General features: G+C 35.4%; 1 protein-coding gene across 2 annotated transcripts in view; it reads left to right on the top strand.

The window, feature by feature from the left end:
• REV3L (REV3 like, DNA directed polymerase zeta catalytic subunit) overlaps positions 1-25,226 on the top strand; it is a 175,192-nt gene that overhangs the window by 113,336 nt on the left and 36,630 nt on the right. For both annotated transcript variants that reach the window (XM_077779953.1, XM_077779951.1), the window contains 5 exons: positions 1,807-1,999; positions 3,323-3,434; positions 9,368-9,483; positions 13,083-13,201; positions 20,502-20,620. In XM_077779953.1, the coding sequence (XP_077636079.1) occupies positions 1,807-1,999; positions 3,323-3,434; positions 9,368-9,483; positions 13,083-13,201; positions 20,502-20,620 (659 nt within the window). The remainder of the gene's footprint in view (positions 1-1,806; positions 2,000-3,322; positions 3,435-9,367; positions 9,484-13,082; positions 13,202-20,501; positions 20,621-25,226) is intronic.

The following is a 25,226-nucleotide window of genomic DNA, read 5'->3' as shown; positions in this document are numbered from 1 at the left end:
CCCAGCATGGCTCAGTAGGTTAAGCGTCTGACTCTTGGTCTTGGCTAACGTCATGATCACGGTTTGTGTGTTCAAGCCCCACGTTGGGCTCTGCGCTGACAGCTTGGAGTCTGCTTGGGATTTTCTTTGTCCCTCTCACACTCACACACGTATACACACACACACACACACACACTCCCTCTCTCTCAAAAATAAACTTAAAGAAACAGCAGTGTATAAGGAAAATGGTAGATTTGTGAATATTTGTTTTATTATTCCTTATGCTTTACATATGTATAATTAGTGTTCTTTATAGTTTAAAAAGTACTTACCTACAAATTAATAAATGCATGCAACATTACATGTATATGGTAAAAAAAAAAAAACCTCAATTAGGACAAAAAGATTTACAGTGAAAGTTAAGCTTCCCTCCCACCTCAGACGAAGCAGTCTCCTTTCCCAAAGGCAATATAAGCAGTTCTGTGTTTTATGTCTCTTTGCAGAAATTTTCTATGCATGTGCTTTAACATTTTTTACATACATACACACATACTGCACTATTTCCACTTATCAATTATGGTGATCTTTCCATACTAGGACATTCAGAACTGACTCATTCCTGAAAATTTTAAAGGTTAAAGAGTGTTCCATTGTATGTAGCCTTTATGGGATGTCACATAATTTTTGTAACCAGTCCTCAACTGATATGAGTCTTTAGTCTTTTATGACTTATAAAAGACTAGAAATATCATAATTTTTAATGCACATTCTCATACATAAATTTTGGCTACATGTATGATTATATCTGAAGGATGTATTCTCAGGAATAGAATTGCTAGATCAAAGAATATGTCTGTTTTTTAATTTGATAGATATTTCTAAATTGTCCTTCAAAGAGGTTTACTAAATTCTACTCCCATCACTAGGGAGAGCCTTGTATTAATTATATTTCTTCAACAACTGGCATGCAAAATAAATACAAAATACAGATCCTTCATTAAATTTATATAACCTCAATAATTACCAACATTGTAACAGCAGTCTACTGTTTTCTATTGCCAGGTATTACTGGTACAATGATGGCTATAATTCTAGCTGTAATCATGAATCCAACTTATGTTGTTGTTTTTTTTACCCAGAGTTTCTATTCATTTTGTCTTGACTTTTAAAAAGAGAACTAAAAATTACAGTTAAATCCTTTTATTTTTTATTAGCATAGGAAAATAAGTGTAAAAAGCCAAATACTACTCTTTTTTGTATCTTTGCCATAGAGAAAATGTGTATAGGCAAAAATCTAGCTATTGTTGTAGTTGATGCCATAATATTCTTAGGATAGTTTTTCAGGAAAAGCTGCAATAAAAAACTTGCCCTGTAAATACAGTAGTAAATTGATGTAGTAGAGAATTAATAGAAGCTTCAAACTAAAATATACCTCTCTCTTTAGTTTAAACTGTACATGGTTAACTGAGTAGAAAGTAAAAAGTAGTAGACTTTGATTCAAATGTATGACCACTTGGACTAGTCATTCTCTTTCTCAAACAGGAATGAAGAAATTGAGAGGCATTTGCATGTATTTTAAAGAAATAGTTTTAACTATGTATTGTCACTGAGAAATTATAGCATAAGCAGTTTTTCTAAAATAAAAACATGAATTATTTAACTTAGAAGTGAAAATCTTTAGTTTTAATCTTTGGAGTATTGTGGCTATGTCCTTCATGGTCTTTTTTTAATTTTCTTTTCAATATTTCCTTGGAGTCATGGTGAAACATTTCTTTCAACATGTGTCAAAAAATAATCTAAAATCCTAATTTTTATTTCCTTTTATAGATACAAAATCTTACCCTAATCAGTGTGGAGTTACATGCTCGAACTAGACGAGACTTAGAACCAGATCCTGAATTTGACCCAATATGTGCTCTGTTTTACTGCATCTCATCTGATACTCCACTACCAGATACAGACAAAACAGAACTCACAGGTGTAATAGTGATTGATAAAGACAAGCCCATCTCCAGCCAAGGTATTGTTCATTTTTATTAATTTTGTACCTGCCCGTCCTAGGATAAACCTTTTAATGGGGCAAATTTCTGTGCTGGAAGTTATTAGTGTCAATTAATGGATTATTAAGAGACTTTTAAGATGTATTCCAATTTTGTTGATATCTCCTCGTAAATATGCATGTTTTTGGCTTAGATTTCTTCATATAGTATACCATATAAAGGCATTTTATAAAATATCAAGCGTTCTTCTGTAGTTTTGGATAGTAATATGTGAATTCAGTCAACTGAGAAGGAAGTCTTAGCACAGAACAAAACCATGTAGGAATTTACAGTTTAATTAGTGATATGCTTGATCTGGCTTGTATCAGGTCACAGGCCAATTATTACATTTTTATGAACTCTTTGAACTAGTTGATGTCACATGGTAGTATTGGTAGTCTGAGATCAGCATGGAGAGGAGTCTTTTATGGAAAAAGGCAAGCACTACGAATCGGGACTTTTTTTTTTTTTTTTTTTATCTTGAGAGGTAGTTGTAAACATTTACCAGCATACTATTGATCAAAATATTCTGTACTAGGGGCACCTGGGTGGCTCAGTTGGTTAAGTGTTGATGTGGGCTCTGGCAATGGTCTCATTTTTCATGAATTTGAGCCCCACCCCACATCGGACTCTGTTGTCAGCACAGAGCCTGATTCAGATCCTCTGTCCCCCCTCTGTCTCTGTGCCCTTCCCCCAATTACATGCACGTGTATATGCTCTCTCTCGAAAATAAACATTTAAAATAATAAATAAAATATTCTCTACTAAACAAAGCTCTTTATAGGAAGAGTAAAGAGAAACAAAGTAATAAAATTTCTTTTTGGATGACACATTATTACTTGAGAAATTTGGTGAATGTAGACTTTTCAGGAAAATAACTGAAAAAATGAAATTTGAATTTTCAGTTGCATATTAAACTAGAAAAACTTTAGGAAAGTTTTTAAGAAATAGAGTTAATTATGTATTTACTTTGGGGAATGCTCTTTTCTTTTTTTAATGTTCATTTTAAGAGAGAATCCACATGTGTATATGAGTGGGAAGGGGCAGAGAGAGAAGAGAGGGAGAGAGAGAATACCAAGCAGGCTCCATGCTGTTAGCACAGAACCCAAGTAAGGGGTCTAGCTGATGAACCATGAGATCATGACCTGAGCCAAAGTCAAGAGTTGGACGCTTAACCAGCTGAACCACCCAGGCACCCTTGGGGAATACTCTTTTAAGTATTTCAGTAGCATAATCTCACTCAAAAGTAAGGGTTTATGTAACTTACACAATTATATGTAATAAACATTTTGCTTATTTCTTAGATATCAGGTATCAGACCCCATTACTGATTAGATCTGGAATTACAGGACTAGAAGTTACCTATGCACCTGATGAGAAGGCACTTTTTCAAGAAATTGCAGATATAATAAAGAGGTACTGATTTGTATTTTCTGATTTTTCCAGCTTTTGTTCAGAGAGTCCTTTCTTGCTATTGATTAATAACATGGGCAAAGGCAGGAAAACGGGAGAGAATTTCTTCCTGTGGCCCTTAAAGTAAAAGTACCCTTGGAAAGATTTTGCTCTTACCTCCCATCACCATCCATCATCATTTCCAGCAGATTAGGGATGGCAAAACTATATTCTGTTCTCAAGATTGAAGAAGAAATAGTGGCTTCGCAACTCTGGCTTTCCCAGTTGTATTTTAGTATGATTTTTCTACAGTAGTGAAATAATGGGGAACTGTACTAAATTTAAATTGCATTATTCATTAAATAGGCCTCTGCCTTGGGAGTCAGCCATATTTCAATTCTTTTTTTTTTTTTTAATGTTTTCTGAGTTCTAAACCAATGTTTTCAAAAAGTGTTGGCATGCAATCTATTGATAAACCCTAGGATTATGTGGTCCATACTCTTTTGTAATACATAGTTCCTTAAAAATCTCTTTTGGTCATTTGATAGTTGGCCTGGATGGTTGATAGTAGAATTTTGTCAAACTATATGAAAAGGGTATTTTAAAACAAAAGTATTTTAATTTAAAAATAATTAAGTGAATCTTTTGCATTTTCTAAACTCTGTAACTTTTGATAGCTATGGACCCTCCTGTTAAATGCTTCACTTTTCTAGGAACCTCAAATTTCTGCCCATTGCTAGACTTAAGTTTTTAAATACCTAAAGCAGGCTAGAAAATAGCCTTTGTATCTTTATGTGTGGATAAAAGCTCTCCTTGAGCATGCCATTACACACAACCCTTTCGATATTGCTTTCTATAGTTTGCTTTCTGTAGTTGAACTCCTTTCCTGTAGAACTGAGACAGTATTCTGCATGAAAGATCAAGATGATATCCTACAGACTGAATATCTGATTCAGTCCCACCCAGATGTGTTAACATAAACCATTTTGAAATTTAGAAAACCAGAACATGTTTTCAACAAAACAAAATTAAATTAAATGTCAGGACATCAAAAATAATATACTGCTTACCCACCACTCTAGGGAGAAAATAAGAGAAAAGTATTTTTACTTTTTATAGCACTGGTGACTGGATAGATTCCCATCCATTTGAGTCTTGCCATTGTCATTCTTACCTTTTATCTTCTCTCAGAGGTTGTCGTCAACGTGTCAGATGCTTCAGTGCCCACACTTTTCTGCAAGCAGCTTAGCAAAAAGAACATGCAGAGTTTCAGTCAATACCATTTTGTGTGCCAGCACATGTCCAGTAATGTCCCTGGGCTTTGAATGCTTACGTATACTTCATTAGATATATTCCCAGCAACAGGCTTATCTGCCAACATTGAGAATTTTAGCAGCCACTTGCAAATGTAGTAACTTTTCTTCATGTCCATAACATGAATTATACTAGTCATTAAGAAAAATGCAGTAAACAAAATAAAACTAATTTCTGGTTCTTACTCTAGAAGATCATATGGTTATTAAATGCTTAAATAGCAACATTTCTGTTTTGTAATGTCTTTTATAATTATTCTAAACAATACCCTAAAAGATTATTTCAATCTTTCAGCCCCTTTGTTGAGTACCTACTCAACATAGGCTTTGTTAACAACATAGATTTTGGAGTCAGCCAGCTCTGTAATTTTTTTTTAAAGAATGTGGCTATTTTATATATTTCTACATCTATATCTTAAACATATATATCTTAACGAATGGAAGATGTTACTTGAAGGACAGGGTTTTTTTTTTAAGTTTTTATTTTCATTCTAGTTCATGAATATACAGTGTAATATTTCAGGTATACAATATAGTGATTCCATAGTTCCATACATCACCCCTTGCTCATCACAGCAAGTCTATTCTTTCTTTCTTTCTTTCTTTCTTTCTTTATTTATTTATTGCAGGTAGCACTTTTATTTATTTATTTTTTTCTTACAAATAGTTCATTGTCAAATTAGTTTCCACATAACACTCAGTGCTCATCCCCACAAGTGTCCTCCTCCATGCCCATCCCCCCCCCCACATCCATCAGTCCTCAGTTTTTGTCAGCATTCAAGAGTCTCTCATGGTTTGCCTCTCTCCCTTTCCCCCACCATTTCCGCCCTTCTTCTCCCCCTTGTTCCTCCGTCAAGTTCCTCCTAATCCTATACGTGCAAACATATGATATTTGTCCTTCTCTGCCTGGCAAGTCTATTCTTTAATCCCCATCAACCTATTTCCGCCATCGCCCCACCCACCTTCTTTCTAGTAATCATCAGTTCTCTATAGCTAAGAGTCCATTTCTTGGTTTGTCTCTTTTTTCCTTTTTTCATTTGCTTTGTTTCCTAAAGTCCACGTGAGTGAAATCATGTAGTATTTGTCTTTCTCTGACTGACTTATTTTGCTTAGCATAATATTCTGTAGTTCCATCTAGTTCATTGCATTTGTATTTTTGTCTTGAGCAAGTTACTTATCTCTCTAACCTTTAGTTTCCCTATCTAAAACAGGTAATAGATATGAAAATTAAATGAGATAATGCACATAAAACTCTTAGTTTCAGTACAAAAATGTTAACTCTGAGTGTAAGGTATACTAGGTGCTAAATATAAAGTTGAATAAAAGATAGATGCACACTTTCAGAGTTTTGTCTGTGTTTTTCCATTCTTAATATTTACCTCCTCAAATGGCAAACATAAAAAGTAGTATGAAATTATATTAAACAAGTAAAAGCAAATCCATTGTCATCTTGTCACATTTTTCTTTCTCTGTATATCCTTGAACTTATTAACAATTTTCCATTTTTCTCAGCCTTCCTAACTTGAATATAAGCTTTGCTTTCTTCCTTTTTCTCTTCCCTCCATGCATATAGTACATTTTATCTATTTAACCTCAGAACTCTGTTTCAAGATCATTCCTTTCCCCCACCCCACCCTGCCGTTGCCACTGCCTAGTTAGAACCCTCTCATCTCTCTTCGGTACAGATGTTAATGGGTTATTTAAAATTTTAGTTGTGGAAGCAACTTTTTTTCTCCCTAAGCAAGTAAATCATTTTCATATTTCTGTTGCTTCCATTTTCTCCAGTTTTATTTTTTCCTTCACCACTAATCCCATCTACCCAACCTTATTCTTTCCATAACTTTTAAAAACCAGGTAGGGTAGATCAAATTCACCAAAATTGAAGAACAAGTCACAAAGATTTTGTTATTGTCACCAAATGTTTTCACAGAAGAAGTGAAATCCTTGGTATTTTGAACTTGAGACCTGTTTTATCATCCTTAAGAGTCTCTTTAGATGAAATGGCCTCTTGGTAACAAAATAAATATACATAATAGATCTGGAAAATATTGAAACTACCCACTTCTCTTAAACTAAAATCTAATCACTTACGAGAAGCAGAGTATTTTTTGTTTTTTTTTTCAGCAGTCAGTCTGAGCAGTAGCAGTGTATAAAATAGACTACTTTTAAAAATATGTTTTTCCAAAACATCAAAAAATAAGTGTACTTAACCAACTCCATTAGGTGCCGCAACATAGCATGTAGCTAACTGGAATAATAATGCTTGCAGTAATAAGATGTTTTATGAATCCAAGAAATTCAGATAAAGAAGTCAGAAGAACTGCCTTTATAGAAGAAGAAGAAGGGCTCTGTAATCATCTGGCATCTTCTTCATACACCTGTGCTTACAGGTGTATGCAATAGGAACTCCAACAGTCTTCCAAATTCTTCTCTTAAGATCAAGGCCAACTGTGGCCACATTGTAATGCCTATTCTGGTTGTTCTTGGTATTAAAGGCAGTCAGCTGCATGGGTTCTGATGTATGTATATGGGAATCCTTCAATCTCCTACCGCTGATAATTCTTAGAGCCACTTGATATATTTCTGCCCCAGTTTCTCAAATTTAGACCGTGCATAGTTTTCAGGAAGACGCACTGGTCTTTCCGATAACTGCTCTGAAGAGAGTTTAACTTAACTGAAGAATTGATGAAGTTGCTATCAACAAAGATAATTTAACCTATTATGTTATGTTAGAAGACTAATGAGCAGGAAGGTATTGGGAGACTTCTGTTTGCTTAGGTGCCCTAGGATCTTTCTGGACTTTGTTTTTGTTTTTTGTTTTTTAAGAATTAGTCTACCTTTATAGTCTCTAATATCTGAGATTAAATAGTTGCCTCACTGTAGCATAATGCATTGTTTTCCTTTGCTTCCCCCATGCTCATGTCTTATCCCTGCCCTTTGTTCCAGAATTGCCTGCCATGAGGCACTTTTCTACCAAGAAAACACTTTTTTGTAGGTTGGTGAAAAGGTCCATTTGGCTCTTCTATTAAATTAACCGATAAGTAATCATTAAATGAAGTGGTTTTCTCAGAAATTTCAACCCTATTTGTATAAAGAAAAACACATGGATAATATATACATTATCTTTTTCTCTTGACAAGTTTGAGAGCTACTCTAGAAGTCTGCTATAATAGCAGATCACAAGCAGATTACCAGATGTTGAAATTTATATTATAGAATGTATTTTGATAGGGCCTTAAAGGAACATAATAAAAAGAATGCTTTTGCAAACGTTTGAACTAATTCTTTTGACATCAGCCATTTAAACTCCAGTATTAAAAATGAGACATTTCTGTGACATTCTTGTATTTGTTAACTAAGTGAAAACTAAAGCCATTCAGCCTCATCATTTTAAGAAAGCAGCTATGGAAGTATGGTAAAATATTAGCAAACCAGTTCTAAAAATAGATCTTGTGATCTGCTTATGATTCATTGTTATAGGATGGACTTATAGAGCAGCGCTTTATAGGTCACATCAGCAGATTAGTATGATCCTACTACTCGGATACTTCGAGTAAGACTTCAGGTGTTAAATAATAACAATCTGGACAGGCTGCACATCCCCCGATTCAGAGCGACTATAACCAATGATATAAAACCCAAATTTAGAGGTTTATATGATCTTTCACTCTGCTTTTTGGCTTTTATAAATAAGAAAATAATCAGTAATTTAGAGCTTCTGATTTGGAGCATTGTTGTATCTGTTGCTCTCAAAGTTTCTGTTCTCAGATTACAACTATAATATTTTTTTTCTCTCTCTCTTTTTTTTCTCCATACAATTTTTCCACTGAAGTAAATCTTCAAGTTTGTTTTCTCTTGTACCATAACCAAACATTTTTCTATGGTGAGCACTATGAAAGTCCTAAGAGGAGCCACAAAGACGATGTTTCTGAGTTGTATGCACATTGTCAATGCAGTTTTACCAGTGCAAATGTGTGACTGCAGTGAGCACGTTTTTTCCCCTAGTTTCTGATGCTTATCTTCTCCACATTAATCTCATCCCTGTTAATATTTCATTCTTCCATTAAACTGAGTCACCTTCTTCTTAAGTTTACAGGACGAATTTCTCATTACTGAGGGCTTACTTCCTTTGAGGACCAAGTCATTAATTAAAATTAAGTGGAAAAAGGAAGCTGTTTTCATTTTCTTTCTCAGCATTAAAACTGTTTAAGGACAATATAGGTTAGAGGGATAGAGAAGTAGCAACAAAATGACCTGGGGGGGATCTTGTTCAAAACATGTATCCACACATGTCCTCACACCTCACCCTGCCCCCACTCTCATGATATTCTCCATCATTGTCTTATACTTAAGTGGTACTGCCTCTCTCATCCCAATTTCTATCAGCTTCTTTCCTAAGTCATATCAAATAAATACACAGTTTCAGTAAAAACTATGTTTGCTTTACAAAAGTAGATTCAAATAGGAACTCTAATAGCCCTTTTCCTTCTTGTATAGAAATTCTATAGGTACCACTGTACCATCCTTTCTCCATCTGAGAAACTGAATAGATTTTTATTTTTTGTACTTCATATCACGAAGAAACCGTCCTTCTGATTAAAGATTCAAATGTGTGGTCCTTGTTCAATTTTTTCATTCCTTTAGGTATGATCCTGATATTCTGCTTGGATATGAAATTCAGATGCATTCCTGGGGTTACCTCTTACAAAGGGCTGCTGCCTTACGTGTTGATTTATGTCAGATGATCTCTCGGGTGCCAGGTACGAAGCATTGTGAATATTTTGTAGTTCAACTGCAGAGTAAATTACAAAGTAAATAAAGACAAGGTGTTAAAAACTACTGTTGCTGTAGCCTAATTTTAATACTAAATTGTGTAAGGTCTAGATGTATCCTAACTCCATTATGGACAAATTCAAAAATCAAGAAAAAAAAGAAAAAACACCCCCATCTTGCTGTTATATATGCTGTTAATATATTTGTTGTATTTTTTCTTTCAGTCATTTTTCATATACATATGTAAGCCTCTTTTATATAACTTTAATCATACATATATCCCATTTTTATTCTTTCATCTAGCATCCTATTGTAAGTATTTTTCTGTATTATGAGATGGTCTTCATAATCATTATGAATACACAACATTTCTTTGGTTGATGTAGCATAATTTTACTTTGGTTCTGTGTTTTATGCTTTTTGGTTGGAACACTAACTGTTGATATTTATTTGGGTATCAGGCTATAAAAACTGTCATGAATTTTGAAGGCTATTTCCCACAGGTCTGATTCTGTTCAAAGGAAGAAGGCAATAGTAACATTCATACCAAAATTAAAGTTGATAAAGCATCTTTCAGAATTTTTTTTCTTTATAACTATAGAATTTTTAATAACTTGGTTTTAAATCCACAAGTCTTAATAGGACAACAGAGCATATACTTTGGATGTACTGGTGAAAATTAATCAAGAGAACTCCTGAGAGAGGTTATGACTTCAGTACACTGTCTTAAGTGTTAGTAATCTTAAAGGGAAAGGCTGAAGCTAGAAGATTCAAAGACCATAAATATTTTGAAGTATGCAAAAACCTTGGAAAAAAAGGTAGTGATAATTTTAGTTTTTTATTGCATAAACTTTTTGTAGCTTCTTTGTCCCTTGCGTGCTAGAAATAGTGTGATATATTTCAATTTTCTGAACATTTAATTTGGGATAGGTTTCTGAATATTCAGGAGAGGCAGCATGAATGTTCAGGTGTACTTATTAGTTTAATTAGCTGTAACAGATAAGGTATATGACTTAAGATCAGAAGAGTAAATGAAAGCGCTTGTCCATTTATTTATTTATTATTGTTTATTTATTTATTTAAGTAGGCTCTGCACCCAGTGTGGCGCTTGAACTCACAACCTTGAGATCAATAGCCGCATGGTCTACTGACTGAGCCAGCCAGGAGCCCCAAGCTCTTATGCTTTTAGAACACTGAAGAAACCATTTTTTTTTTCTTAAATAGTTTATTGTCGAGTTGGTTTCCATATAACACCCAGTTCTCATCCCAACAAGTGCCCTCCCCCATGCCTATCACCCCCCTTCCCCTCTCCCCCACTTCCATCAGCCCTCAGTTTGTTCTCAGCATTCAAGAGTCTCTCATGATTTGCTTCACTCCCTCTTCCCCAACTATTTTTTCCCCTTCTCCTCCCCCATGGTCCTCCATTAAGTTCTTCCTAATCCACCTATACATGAAAACATATGGTATCTGTCCTTCTCTGCCTGACTTATTTCGCTCAGCATAACACCCTCTAGTTCCATCCATGTTGCTACACATGGCCAGATTTCATTGTTTCTCATTGCCATGTAGTATTCCATGGTATAGATAAACCACATCTTCTTGATCCATTCATCTGTTGATGGACACTTAGGCTCTTTCCATGATTTGGCTATTGTTGAGAGTGCTGCTATGAACATTGGGGTACATGTGCTCCTATGCATCAGCATTTCTGTATCCCTTGGGTAAATTCCTAGCAGTGCTATTGCTGGGTCATAGGGGAGTTCTATTGTTAGTTTTTTGAGGAACCTCCACACTGTTTTCCAGAGGGGCTGTACCAGTTTACATTCCCACCAACAGTGTAGGAGGGTGCCCGTTTCTCCACATCCTCGCCAGCATCTAGAGTCCTCTGATTTGCTCATTTTAGCCACTCTGACTGGCGTGAGGTGGTATCTCAGTGTGGTTTTGATTTGTATTTCCCTGATGACGAGGACGCTGAGCATCGTTTCATGTGTCTGTTGGCCATCTGGATGTCCTTTTTGGAGAAGTGTCTGTTCATGTCTTCTGCCCATTTCTTCACTGGATTGTTTGTTTTTCAGGTGTGGAGTTTAATGAGTTCCTTATAGATTTTGGATACTAGCCCTTTATCTGATATGTCATTTGCAACTATCTTTTCCTAGTCCATCAGTTGCCTGTTAGTTTTATTGATTGTTTCCTTTGCTGTGCAGAAACCATTTTTATGAGGCAAGGTGGTCCAATAGAAAGGGGATAGTTAGGAAGTCAATAAAGAGCACAGGTTCTGGAGGAGAGCCGCCTGGGTGCAAATCCTGGTGGTCTGCTAACTAGCTATGTGATGTCAGACAGGTTACTTAACATATTTATACTTCAGTTTGTTCTTCTGTAAAATGAGAGTGATAATAGAACTTATCTCATAGAGCAATTGTGAAGTGCTTAGAACAGTGCCTAAGACCACAGTAAACATTATAGAAGTGTTAAATGAAAAAACTTTTGAACATCATCTCTTTAAAGAATAGGGATGAATGTGTGCACATGGTCTCTCTGGAATCCGGTAACCCTGGTTTATAGTATTGGTTGTATTTCTATATGACCTGGGACAAAATATAACATTTCTGAGTAGAATTTACTACAATGCAAAGTGAAAATTATACTAACATAATAAAGTGGCTAGGTTAAAGTAAAAGAGATGATAAAGTTCTTAGAACATAATAGACATTCAATATATGGTAAATATATTTATTATTCCAGATCCTCTAATCAACATTTCTATATACCCAGTGTTATTTAAGAGAAACACATTTTAAATTGCATTCTAGGTAAAGTCATCACCTAAGAAACTAGAATCAGAACTCTACTCTTGATCTAGTTGTCCATGCAAAGTTAGGAGAATTTCATTCTGAATATGAGTATCATTAATTGATGTCAGCAAATTTTCAGAGAGTTCTTTAGGTTAAAAACTCTACCGTGTTTTCCAGGAAATGACCAGTGTAACTATAAACATATTCATCCTAATACCAAAGAAATGCTTTAATGTTAGGTGTTCATTAAAATGGCACCAGAAATGAACCAAATTTAAAGTGAAAAGGGATTATTATTTTTAAAATATGTGTGTATACACATTTTCATTATTTAAAAATAGATAATTTTCAGTTATATTTCAGAAAATTCTTTAATAACTTAGAATCTTTTTTTTTTCTTAAGTTTCATTTATTAGAGCATGAGCAGAGGAGGGCAGAGAAAGGGAGAGACCGAATCCTAAGAGGGAGAGATTCTCCCAAGAGAATCCACTGATGGCACAGAGCCCAGTGCGGGGCTTGAACTCACAGACCATGAGATAGATTGTGACCTGATCTAAAATCAGGAATCAGACACTCAACCAACTAAGCCACCCAGGCATCCCACTTTCATAACTTAGAGGAAAGAAAATTATTTTATTAATCAAAATAGAGATCTTCAATCTCTAAGTCTAATACAAAATAGTGAATTATGTTTCTTCTTTAATCCTTCATTTTTATCCTCTTTTTATTTGGCATAATTTGCTTGGAAATTTAGTTTCTGTGAGTCCTGATGAAGTCTGTATTCATTTCTGTAGATGACAAAATTGAGAACAGGTTTGCAGCTGAAAGAGATGAGTATGGATCAGAAACAATGAGTGAGATAAATATTGTTGGCCGAATTACACTAAATCTTTGGAGAATCATGAGAAATGAGGTAAGGTGCTTCATCTAAAATTTCATTGGAAATAAGAGATTAGGTCAATATAACTGTTTTAGTTACTGTAGAATATTTGTATAGCCTGCTATGTAATTTATGTTTTTTGAATTATTTTTATTATATTTAAGTAAAGTTACAAAAATAAATACTACCTTCTAAAATGCAAAGCTACAAGAGTATTTAATGTTATTGATGTGTTTTAATTATTTTCCATTTATGTCTAAGGTTGCAGTAGCTAGAAAAGTCTACAGCTATCATAAAGTATTATATGTGTCCAATGTTATATAGTTTCATCATTTTTTTCACTTAATGCCAGATGAGTTCAGCTTGGCCTTTCTGATTTATTAAGTAAGAAAAATTTAGTCTACACATAAGAAGGAATTAAGGATATTTAAAAACTGGATCAGACTAAGAAGGTAAAGACAGTACTTGGAAATACTTAATAGCATCTTCCGAGTGAGGCTTTGGGGTTCCAGATAAGGATTTTTGGTAGTATAAATTTTAACAAATTATCTCATTAGTTTGCAGTCACTCAGAAAAATAATTCTTTCACCAAAAATGTAAGATCATAGGATCTTAAAGTATGTTTGCATTCTTGAAGTTGCTTGATTCCTCCTATTAAAATGCAAAAGAGATACCTACCATAAAATGATTTATTCTAAAATTTTGGACTTTGGATAATATTACATAGAATGTTTATATTTAAAAGAAAGCTGTATTCTTCAATCACTTCTCTTTGAAACTGCTTTCTCCTATACTTTTATCATACACTCATTATTAACTATGATCTTTCTGGCTCTTCTAGAGTTACATAAAACATTTGGCTTTCCAATTCTGCAATTCTTTTGGGCACCAAGACACAGTAATTCTTTCACATATGGAAATATGTTCTTTATATAAAATTCAGGTGTCCTTATTTTTCTTATTTCCTCTCTATACCGTGAGTTTAACGTTATTCTCACATTTCATCTAATTTGAAAATGTATAACATATGTAACTGCTTGAGGATGATTTTATGTGATTGTTTTTTTATTAAAATATTATCAGAACATAAGCATCCCTGATGACTTCAAAATAACTCCTAATGACACAGCATAGGATATGGAAGGTACAAGAGATTGTGGTGTATTTGATTTGTACATTCCATTAAATAATTTAAACTGCGGTCACTGATATGGTCTGTGATGAACACATAAATTGAGTGTGTAAACAAAAAATTAAATTCTTGAATCTTAGTTTCATCCTTGAAGATCCAAAGGCAGCTGTACAATTATTCACTATTAGCTTAAAATCACAAATTGGAAAGTAAATTTTTTTTAAATTTACAGCTTTCTTTAGTTCTTACAAATGCCTTCTCTAATTATAAGGCAAATATATAGTGTATCTGATCTTTATTTGTAAATATGGGAACAAATCTGAGAAAGTATGAATTGGATAATTTACTTCCCCTTCCTAGATGGGCCAAATTGGATAGTCACTTTTTTTTTTTTTTTTTTTTGGCTAACCCAAAGTATTCCTGATAATTTGGAAATTTCCAGGAAATCCTGAATGAACTTGTGAGAAGTACTATCTTCTATCTCAGATTGTTTTGGAACTTTAAGGGTTATGAATTTGGACCAAGCTGGCCCTGAAAATGGTCATATTGGAGATCCTAAAACTATTTTTTCTGGATTTAAACAGCTTCAGAAACTCCTTTTTTTTTTTAATCTTTATTTCTTTCATCTGTATCTCCCTCATGACATTTAGCAGTTTCTAACTCTAATTAGTTTTAAATATGCTTTTTATTAAAAATAATTTGTATCCACTATTAGAACAAAATGAATGCAGACAAGCATGCAAAATGAAAGTAAAGTCCTTTTGTCTCTCTAGGACATCTCCTCAGCTGTGGCACTCCCCCGATAATAGTTTACAGTTGAATGAATATCTTTCTGTTTATGCCTAATTTGAGTTTTTAAAATTTTGTTTATTTTTTAATATACCAGTTTTCACTGCCCTGCTTAACTTCAACATAAAATTATTGCTAGGCTTTGAATCCTCAGTAACAAACACAGTGCCTCTTAAATAGTGCTCATTACATACTCGTTGATTGCTTGAATAAAAGCATAAATGACTCTTCCCCAGAAGATCATGTTTAGAGGCCTTCTGGATATCAACTTAATCTAGGCCTTTCAAGAATTTGCCACCAAATACTTATTATGTGCTATCTCTACTGCACAAGTTTGTTCCGGGGATTAGATCAATTAAGAGTATAGCTGCTTCCTCTATTTTAATAGGCAGAGAGCCAAGTTATATGATGCAGATGTTGGTAGGTGGGTAGATATGGCTAGGAGAATGCGTGGAAGCTCTCTTCTGACTGCTTCAGTTTCTCAGTGAAATAACAGGCACTGTTCTCAGCTCAGAATGAGCATAGTGGAGGGGCTTTCTGGATTTGAGGGGAGAAGAAGAGTATGAAATAGTTATCTAGGAGAATTTGAGAGTAGTTATTTAAGAAAATAAAGTATAAAACCTAGGTAGTATGGTCAGCCCATTTGAGGTTCACATCTGAAAAGTAAAATGATATCTTCCAGCTATGTTCAGATTCACAGATAGAAGTGTAGATAAGAGAGGGTTAGATTTGACCACAACTCCCAAGCAAAGGGTTATGGCTTTGTGAAAAAGTAATTAATTGTAGAGCAGGTGAAGGGCAAAGAAGGAAATAGTGTGTGAAAGGTTGTGATTATGATTGTGCAATTTGAGTTAGATGGGAACTCAGGGTACTAGACGGAGTAAACTAGAAGGATGAGAGACGGTGGTCAGAGAATTGGATGTGGAGGGGGTAATTATTGGTAATAATAGAATTTGGAGTATGATCATGGGAGTGGATGGCTAAGGTGGGATGGAGGCAGTGACAGGTGAATTTGCCTTATACCTAGCTCTCTAGTAGCAGTGTGAAAGGGGACAAGAACAGAAGTAAGGAAATCAGGGAGAATATTATTGGGGTAGCTCAAATGAAAGTTGGCAATTGTGTAAGGATTTAAAAGCAAATTTAGAGGATAAATCCACAAGAATTAGATGTACAAAAAGATGAAGAGGAGGCGGTGTCAAGAATGAGGATCAGGGTTCTGGCATAGATCACATTTAGATGGGAAAATGATGATTTAGGAATATAGAGCATGAGGTATCTGTCAGATAACTAGGTGAAGATATGCAGCAGGCATATAAATAAGTCCCTAATTGAGGGTAGAAGTCTAGATTAGAGATCTGGCCTTGGAAGTCACATCAGAGTAGATGAGCTCACCAAGAAGCAAATGCAGAGACTGATCAAGATTGAGTCAGGGACATTTTTGTGAGTGAAACATTTTGAGTAGTAGACAGAGGAATTAGCTCCTAAGAAATAGTCATAAGTTGAAGAACCAGGAGAGAACACTCCCAGCAGAGCCACTAGGAAAGTCTGATGTTTCCACACAAGCATGTAAGCTTCCTATTATCTCAATTTGGCAACATCAGAATCTGTTTCTGATGTTTCCTAGTAAAATTTCAGTCTGTCAATAAGCATGTCCGGTGCTTTAAAAAATTTTTTAACATTTCATTTATTTTTGAGAGACAGAGACAGAGCACAAGCAGGGGAGGGGCAGAGAGAGGGAGACACAGAATCTGAAGCAGGCTCCAGGCTCTGAGCTTTCAGCACAGAGCCCACTGTGGGGCTCAAACTCACGAACTGTGAGATCATGACCTGAACCAAAGTTAGACACTTAACCAACTAAGCCACCCAGGCGTGCCCCGCATGTCAGGTGCTTTTAAATAAAGACAATATGATGGGCAATGAAGATTATGTAGAAGTAGAATAATATACTTGCTTCCATTCATATATTGTTTTATTATTTATAAGGCATTTTTACAGACTTGTCACTTTTAAATTTTGCTACAAACTTGTGGCATAAATAAGACAGAGTAGTGAGGTACTATTCCAAATAGAGAAAACTGAAGTTCACAGAAGTTAAGTGACTTGTCGAAAGGCCCATACCTAGTAAGGGTCAAGACTCAGTCTCATTGTAGGCATGCTGTTGGTCTTCAGAGAGCTTAGTATATTTTACTTTTAGTATATAAATATGTATGAAATATAAGCTCTCTGAAGACAGCCTTCCAGTATCCTAGAAATTTCTTATATCTACATATGGGTAGTGGTTACATGTAGTGTGTGTGTGTATATATATATACACACATACACATACACACACACACACACATATACATTCATGAATTGTTCACTTCAAATTTTTGTACATTTCTTTATATAAAGTATGTGTCAGCCAAAAAGCTTTTCATTTGGAGACTCAGGAAATGAGGAGCCACAGAGGAAATAAATAAAGTGATGGAGGATATAGGGCACAGTTGCTTTACTTATCATCTCCTGCCATTTTTCTTTGATTTTATCTTTATTTCCTCTGTTCCCCTGCACTAATTCTCTTCCTCTCTCAGCTCTGAGTAAGTTTATTTCTAAAGTGATTGACCATTGTGTTATGCACATTGACTCTGTGAATGGAGAAGTGTTACCCACCTCTGTCAGACCATTATTTATCAGTAAATAAATGGACAAGCAATGTAACACGTTCTTTATTTACATCAATTCTTACTTTGGTCTACATATTACATTTATCCAATGTTGAACTTAGATTTCTCCTGAAAACAAGTGACAAACTCCTACTTCATATTTCTGAATTTGTATTTCAACTTCTAGATTGGAACGTTCTGAAGATAGATCATCTTAATATTAAAGTTCGTGTTTCCTTCCTTTAGTTTTAATCACAGCTGAGATTATATAGCTAAGCATATTTATGCTCCTGTGACACCAGGAAGACTCAAAGTAGAGTGGATGTCATAAGGTTATATTTGTTTAGTCTTAATTCAATTTGTGAAATTGTTCTATTTGAAATAAAATCAATCCAGAACATAGATCTGCCATCTGCCTCGGATATTGGGGACCAGTTTCATAAGATTTTTAAGTTTTCTTTACGTCACAAAATGCTGTAGTTAATCCTTATAGGTCACCCTACATGGCAAGCTTCAAAATGTTCCCTAATGAGAGAGGTACAGGACAATGGGAACTTTTCTGAAGAGATTTCTTTCNAGATTTTTTTTTTTTTTTTTTTTTTTTTTTTTTTCCCCTGATTGCTTGTGTTAATGAGGATATATACTCCAGCAGAAGTTTAGATTTGGTCTAAAGTGCTATATGTGTATTAGGCAATCGTGTAACTACCTGAAATCAGACGTTTGGCTACATTTTCTATAACACTAAATGGAAATTTTTTTTAAAAAACAACCAAATGAAAATACTCATTAGAAAGTAGAAGAGTCACTCAAATATGGGGATTTAATAATAAAAGGAGTTACTCATTTATTTTTGAGAGAAGTATTCCAGGTCATTACTTACTGTTGAAAAAAATGATGATTTACTTCCAAGATAATGGATTAGTACCTGCTTTATACTGGTGACTCTAGGGTGAGCTTATTCCAAAGTTAAAAACTGTGTGTACGTGTGTGTGCGCTTGCAAGTATACTAATTCCAGTGCTACTAAAGTAAGACCAAAGATCTTTTGTATTCTTTTGGATAAGAGCTTTTAAAATTTAGTTCCTGGGTTGTAGAAGTGGAAAAGAAAAAAATTGAAAATTATAATACACAAATGTGAAGTGCTTCTGAACTATTCCTCAGAATCCCAAGCTGACCTGAGAATGAGGACTGCTGATTCCTCAATTCTCACTTTGCATTGAAATACCTGCCATCGTCTAGATTGGTTCTGTCCTGTAGGTATTTTTTTTATTTTTTAATGTTTAGTTTTATTTTATTTTTGAGAGAGGGCCAGACAGAGTGCAAGCGGGGGAGGGGTAGAAAGAGAGGGAGACGCAGAATCTGAAGCAGGCTTCAGGCTCTGAGCTGCCATCACAGAGCCTGATGTGGGGCTCAAACTCACCAACCGCAAGATCATTACCTGATCCAAAGTTGGACCTTAACCAACTGAGCCACCCAGGCACCCCTGTCCTGTAGGTATTTTTGAGGTATCATCTAGGTAGAGGTATGTTCCATGAATTTGAACCTTTATTAAAAAGTATTCTTTTTGGGGCATCTGGGTGGTTCAGTCAGTTAAGCGCCCGACTTCAGCTCAGGTCATGATCTCGCGGTTCGTGCGTTCGAGCCCTGCGTCAGGCTCTGTGCTGACAGCTAGCTCAGAGCCTGGAGCCTGTTTCGGATTCTGTGTCTCCCTCTCTGTTTGACCCTTCCCTGCTCAAGCTGTCTCTCTCTCAGAAATAAATAAAACATTAAAAAAATAATAAAACCTTAAGAAAAAGTATTCTTTTCCCATTAACATACTTTTCCCTATATATTTTGAAGATAGGGAAACATTTCTGCCATTTCCTTTCATCTTTTGCAATGAAATTAACTGACTCCAGAACATCCATGTATTGGGTCTTAGTACCAGTGTAATTCTTGGAAGCAGAATGAATGCCTGCCCTTACCTAAACAATTCATTCATGAATCTGTGGAATTCTGTTAATCAGCATGTCATCGCAGACCAAAAAGTAGGTATGGAAAGGCCAGAAAGTTAGTGTGCTTAAAATTGCTTTTGTAAGGGGCGCCTGGGTGGCTCAGTCGGTTAAGCGTCCGACTTCGGCTCAGGTCATGATCTCATGGTTCGTGGGTTCGAGCCCCGCCTTGGGCTCTGTGCTGACAGCTAGCTCAGAGCCTGGAGCTTGTTTCAGATTCTGTGTCTCCCTCTCTCTCTGACCCTCCCCTGCTCACACTGTCTCTCTCTCTCTCTCAGAAATAAATAAAACATTAAAAAAATTTTTTAAAAAAATGCTTTTGTAAGAACTGCCTAGCTGGCTCAGTGGGAAGAGCTAGCAATTCTTAATCTTGGGGTCATGAGTTCAAGTGCCATGTTGGGTGTAGAGTGCTAAAAAAAACAAATTTAAAAAAAATTTTAAATGCTTCTGTCAATACTGGGAATAGAATATAAAAAGAAGGGATAAAAACAGAGATCTCCTACGTATGTCATGACCAGGTTGAACTCATGAAGTTTGACTGTTTTCCAATTAAATGTTAATTAATTCTGGACAGAATATTTCTGTCTAGAAGGCTATATATATATGTAGTTTTAAACTATTTATGATTCACTCATAACATCATTTTTACAGGTAGTTTTCATATCCAATATGACAAGTTTCAAGTAGTATTTTGGATCTTTTAGAAACAAATTTGCCCATAAATACAAACACTATTATAATGATGTCTTGGTTTTTTTGGTTTGCTTTTTTTTCTTAGGTGGCTCTAACTAACTACACCTTTGAAAATGTGAGCTTTCATGTTCTTCGTCAGCGTTTTCCCCTCTTTACCTTTCGAGTCTTATCAGATTGGTTTGATAACAAGACAGATCTGTACAGGTAATGTTTATAACTCTGAAGACGATAATATCTCTTTGTTAATAAAATCAATATTACTAGAGTATAATTTATATACAGTAAAATGGACACATTTAAATTGTACTGTGATGACTTTAAAAAACATATACACCCTATAACCACTACCCCAGTCTAGACAGTGAACATTTCGAACACCCAGAAAATTCTGTTGTGAATATTGTTGAGCTTTGCAGTCAACCTACCTATCCATTAATCACCCAGGTAAGTGCTAATTGAATTTCTGTTACTAAAGATCTGTCTTGTCAATTCTAGAATTTCATATAAATAGAATTATTTACATTCTACCACTTTTTGTCTGGCTTATTTCAAGAACTCAACATACTCTAATTTGAGATTCAGCCTTGTTCCTGTGTAAACTAGTAATTTGTTCATTTTTATTAGTAAGTAATATTCCATTGTATGCATATACCACTATTTACCCAGTCACCTATTGATGGACAGTTGAGTTGTGTCTTATTTGAGGCTGTTATGAATAAAACTACAAGCAAGTCTTTTTGTTAACATACATTTTCATGTCTCAAGGAGTGGTATTGCAGGGCCCCAGGGTTAGTATATTTAACATTTTAAGAAATTGCTAAATTGTTTTCTTTGTCAATTCCACTAGCAACAAATTCTCTCAGCCTTTATTTATCTGAAAATATATTTATCACATCCTTATTTTTGAAGGATATTTTCAGTGTCTAATTCTGGAGTTGAGTTTTTTTGGGTTTTTATTTTTCTTTCACCATTTTAAAGATTTCACTCTTTTTTTTCTGGCCTCCATTGTTTCTAATGAGAAATCAACAGTCATTCTCCTCATTTTTCCATTGTTTGCAAACAGAAGAGATTACTCAGCTCTTCTGGTCCAGAGTCAGGCTTTGGAAGTTTATCTTCTCCTAAGGCTCAGGGATGAGTCTTTCTTAGCATTCCTGCACTTCCCACAGTGCAATGGACTTCTCCTTTGTACCATTGCCAGGTGTTGGCTCCAAGCAGACTCTCCCATAGGGGAAGATGGCTTTTGCTTCTACTTCTTCCTCAGCAGCACTTTTCTTTGCCTAGAATCTATGATGGGAGGGTTTCCTGGCTCTTTTCCAGTGGCAGGAAGCTGCTGCTGCTTACTTAGTACAAGGCACACAGTTGGAATAGTGGAGGTTGCCTACACTCCCCAACATTAGACATCTTTTGCATCTGTTCTTTCCCCAGAGATAGTGGACCTCTGCTTAAATCCTGAGGATTAGAGTTTCTTACCTGTCCCACAGCAGCTCAAGCTGTTGCTTCATATAAGAGATGAGTCAGAGGAAGATGCAAGATTTCATTCTTTTGTGCCCTGCCTGCCCCCAGTCTTCTGGGGGGCCCATGGAAAACTACTCTTCTGGTATCTGGGGTTCCTCGTGATTCTAAACTATCATGCTGGCCCATCCATGACCTTTAAGAATGTATTCACATTTTAACCATTTCATTCATAAATGCTTTTATGGCAGCTGCCTCTGCTGCCAGTGCTCTGCCAAAGAGGAAGTAAGTTACGTGTCCTCAGATGTGTCTGTCACCCTGTGAAGTTTACCTGATTGTCTTGTAACCTCAACTTTCTGATGGCCTCCAGAAAACATGATTTTGTATATTTTCCTGCTTTTTATTATTGTTAGACTGAAGTGATATACTTAGCAGCTTTCTATATCTGAAACAGAAGTCTGTAATTTTTTTCCCAGCTGCTTTCAAGGTTTTTCTCTTTGCTTTTGGTTTTCAGTAATTTCACTATTACAGAATTTTAAAATTTTTCTTTTCTTTCTTGGTGTTTGCTGTGCTTCCGGGATCTTTAAGTTGGTGTTTTTCATCAAATTTAGGAAATGTTTGGCTATTTCTTTAAATATTTTTTCTGTCCTAATCATACTCTCTTCTTTCTAAGACTCCAATTACATGTGTGTTAAACTATTTGACAGTGTCCGACAGAACTTTGAGGCACTGTACATTTTTTTCTGTCTTTCTCTAATGACCTGTCTTTAGGTTCACTGACTTCCTTCTATCATCAGCAGTGTGCTGTTAAGGCCAGGCAGCACGTTTTGAATTTCAGTTATTGTAGCTTTAGTTCCCAAATTCTCATTTGTTTCTTTCTTTTCAGTTTCCATATTTTGCTTCCCTATTTATTTATTCATAAGACTTTATTTTTCTTTTAATTTTTTGAATAAGTTTTTCCTTAGATACCTGCATATATTTGTAATAGTTACTAAATACAACATCTGGCTCTCTCTGTATTACCTTCTGTTTAACTTCTTTTTCTCTTAACTGTGGGTCATATTTTTGTTTCTTTGCATAATTATGTAATGGGTATTGTTGGTGTTCTTTTGTACTGATTCTGGATATTTATTATCTTCCTGTGAAGCGTGTTTATTTTTGCTCTAGTTTGCTATTCAGTTTTTGGCTGGTCACCTTGAATCTATGCAAACCTGATTTTTATTTAAGGTGGTTTTCTGGAAAGCCAGGGTGTTTCCTACATCTCTCAAACTTGGCAGGACTCAGTCTCCAAACTTCATTTGCATATTGCTAGCGCTTAGTTTTAGGTTTATCTAGAGTTGGCCTTGCTCTAGGGCAAAGGCTTCCGAAAGCACAGTGTTTTGGGCTCTCAGCTGGATACCCAAATTGTTAATAAAGCGGTAATGAGGCTTCTCCTAGCCCTCCAACCCCAGCACTGTCTGAAGAGTTCTATTCCAAACCCAAGCCTACAGCAACACTCCTTAGTAAGCCTCATAGGGTTTCATCTCCCTCGTTTTCAGGGCAGCCCTGGGCCAGTCACTGACAGGAAACCTCTGCTCCTTGCACGTATACCCCGTCCTGTAAAATCCAGCTACAAACTGCCTGAACTCTAATCTCTGCCTCCTTGGCTTAGCAAGACGGCCACACTATACTTAGACTGTAGCATTCTGCAGTGTATTTTAGGAAATTGTTTCCTCATGGGCTGGGATTCACCTCATGGGTTTTTCTTCTCTCAAGAAGCACAGTCTTGCATTGCCTATTGTTTGTTGCCCAGAAACAGTTACCTCAACTGTTTTATCAAAGCAGGAAGACTAGTCCACTACCAGTTGTTCCATGATAGAAGTGAAAGTTCCCGCCTCTACTTTTCCTTAAGTTGAAGGTAAAATGATAGTCATAAGCTTAGAAAATAGCTATATAAAGAAAGCCATGAAATTAATGTGTCTGATGTTTGAACTGAATGAAGCTCTGCTTATTGAAATGTAAGGCCCCACGACAGGCTGGAAAAGTGTAGCCTTAAAAACAACTTGATGTTTTTAGGGGAACTGCTTTCTGAGCATGTCATCTGCAGTCTCTTTTGAGGAATCTCAAGTAAAGTGAAATCACAGAAAGCACTGAGCTCATAATCAAAGCCTTATAGAAACAGAAGTTTAGAAGTTAACTACCGATAAATAAAATGAAACTTTTATAATTTTTTAATGTTTATTTTGAGAGAGAGAGTGCATGTGAATGGGGGAAGGGCAGAGAGAAAGGGAGACAGAGATTCCTAGCAGGCTCTGTGCTGACAGCAGAGAGCCCAACGTAGGGCTCAAACTCCCAAACCGCACGATCATGACCTAAGCCAAAGTCAGATGCTTAAAGGACTGAGCCACCTAGGCCCCCCTAAAGTGAAACTTTTAATATTAAACTTGCCAAGGAAAACTACACTGAGTGGTTTATTTATAAGCCCTAAAATGCTGTGAATGCATATTTTGCTACCTCTAATTAGGATAAGTAATTGCTCTTGCCAAGTGAAATCAAGAGCTGGACCTAACATATTACATGAGAGACTTGAACTAAACATTAGACCATTTATGTTAGGTGGTTTGTGTTACATGGCGATTCCATACACACTGTCTTTGGAGATACTTTGGAAGATCACACAATTTTATTTTAAAAATTTAAGTGAAGTTTTGCCAACAAAGTCATACTTTCTAATTTGCATTTGCTTTCTACAGTGTTTTATGTAAATATATACATATTTTATAAATTGCTTCAGAAATTAGAGTAATTTGCTAGTCATGAATTTCTTGTATTAAAACTGTTCATAAAGCATGAAGAAGCCCTGATTATCATCTTGTTTTTATGAATTCAAATATGGTCTCCTGAAAACCCTTGATTTATATAAATGAGTTTTATTCCTAAAGTTGTGTTGTTTGGGACTTAGAATGTATTTTTCCATAAAATGTCATGTTTCATGATTAGATTCCACAATCAGTCTATAAAACCTTTCCTAATCCCTAATATTACTTACTGATCTAGAGAACTCATAGTAGCTTTCTGATTTCATCTGCTTTCCAAGTAATAGTTATTGAATACTATTCCAGTTTCTGCAGTATGTAGCTCAAAAAGATAATATTCAGAAAGTTTTTCATTTCCTACATGTAGATAGAGTCAATACAAAGGAAAAAGTTTAGAATAAGAGGTTTGTACTTAAAATTTTTAAATCTCCTTTTTTGTCACCTTCTTACATGCCCAGTCCCAAAAAAATACCCTGTGCCCTCAAGATGTTCTAAGTTCAGCCATTCAGCACCTAACAACCCTGTGATGAAGAGCTTTTACCTTATATTTCCTTCCTCTTCCT

Source organism: Crocuta crocuta, unplaced genomic scaffold, assembly GCF_008692635.1.
Source record: "Crocuta crocuta isolate KB4526 unplaced genomic scaffold, BGI_CrCroc_1.0 scaffold147, whole genome shotgun sequence".
Classification (NCBI taxonomy): Eukaryota; Metazoa; Chordata; class Mammalia; order Carnivora; family Hyaenidae; genus Crocuta; species Crocuta crocuta.
Note: the sequence above shows the minus strand (reverse complement) of the source record. Positions and strands in the feature narration are given on the sequence as shown.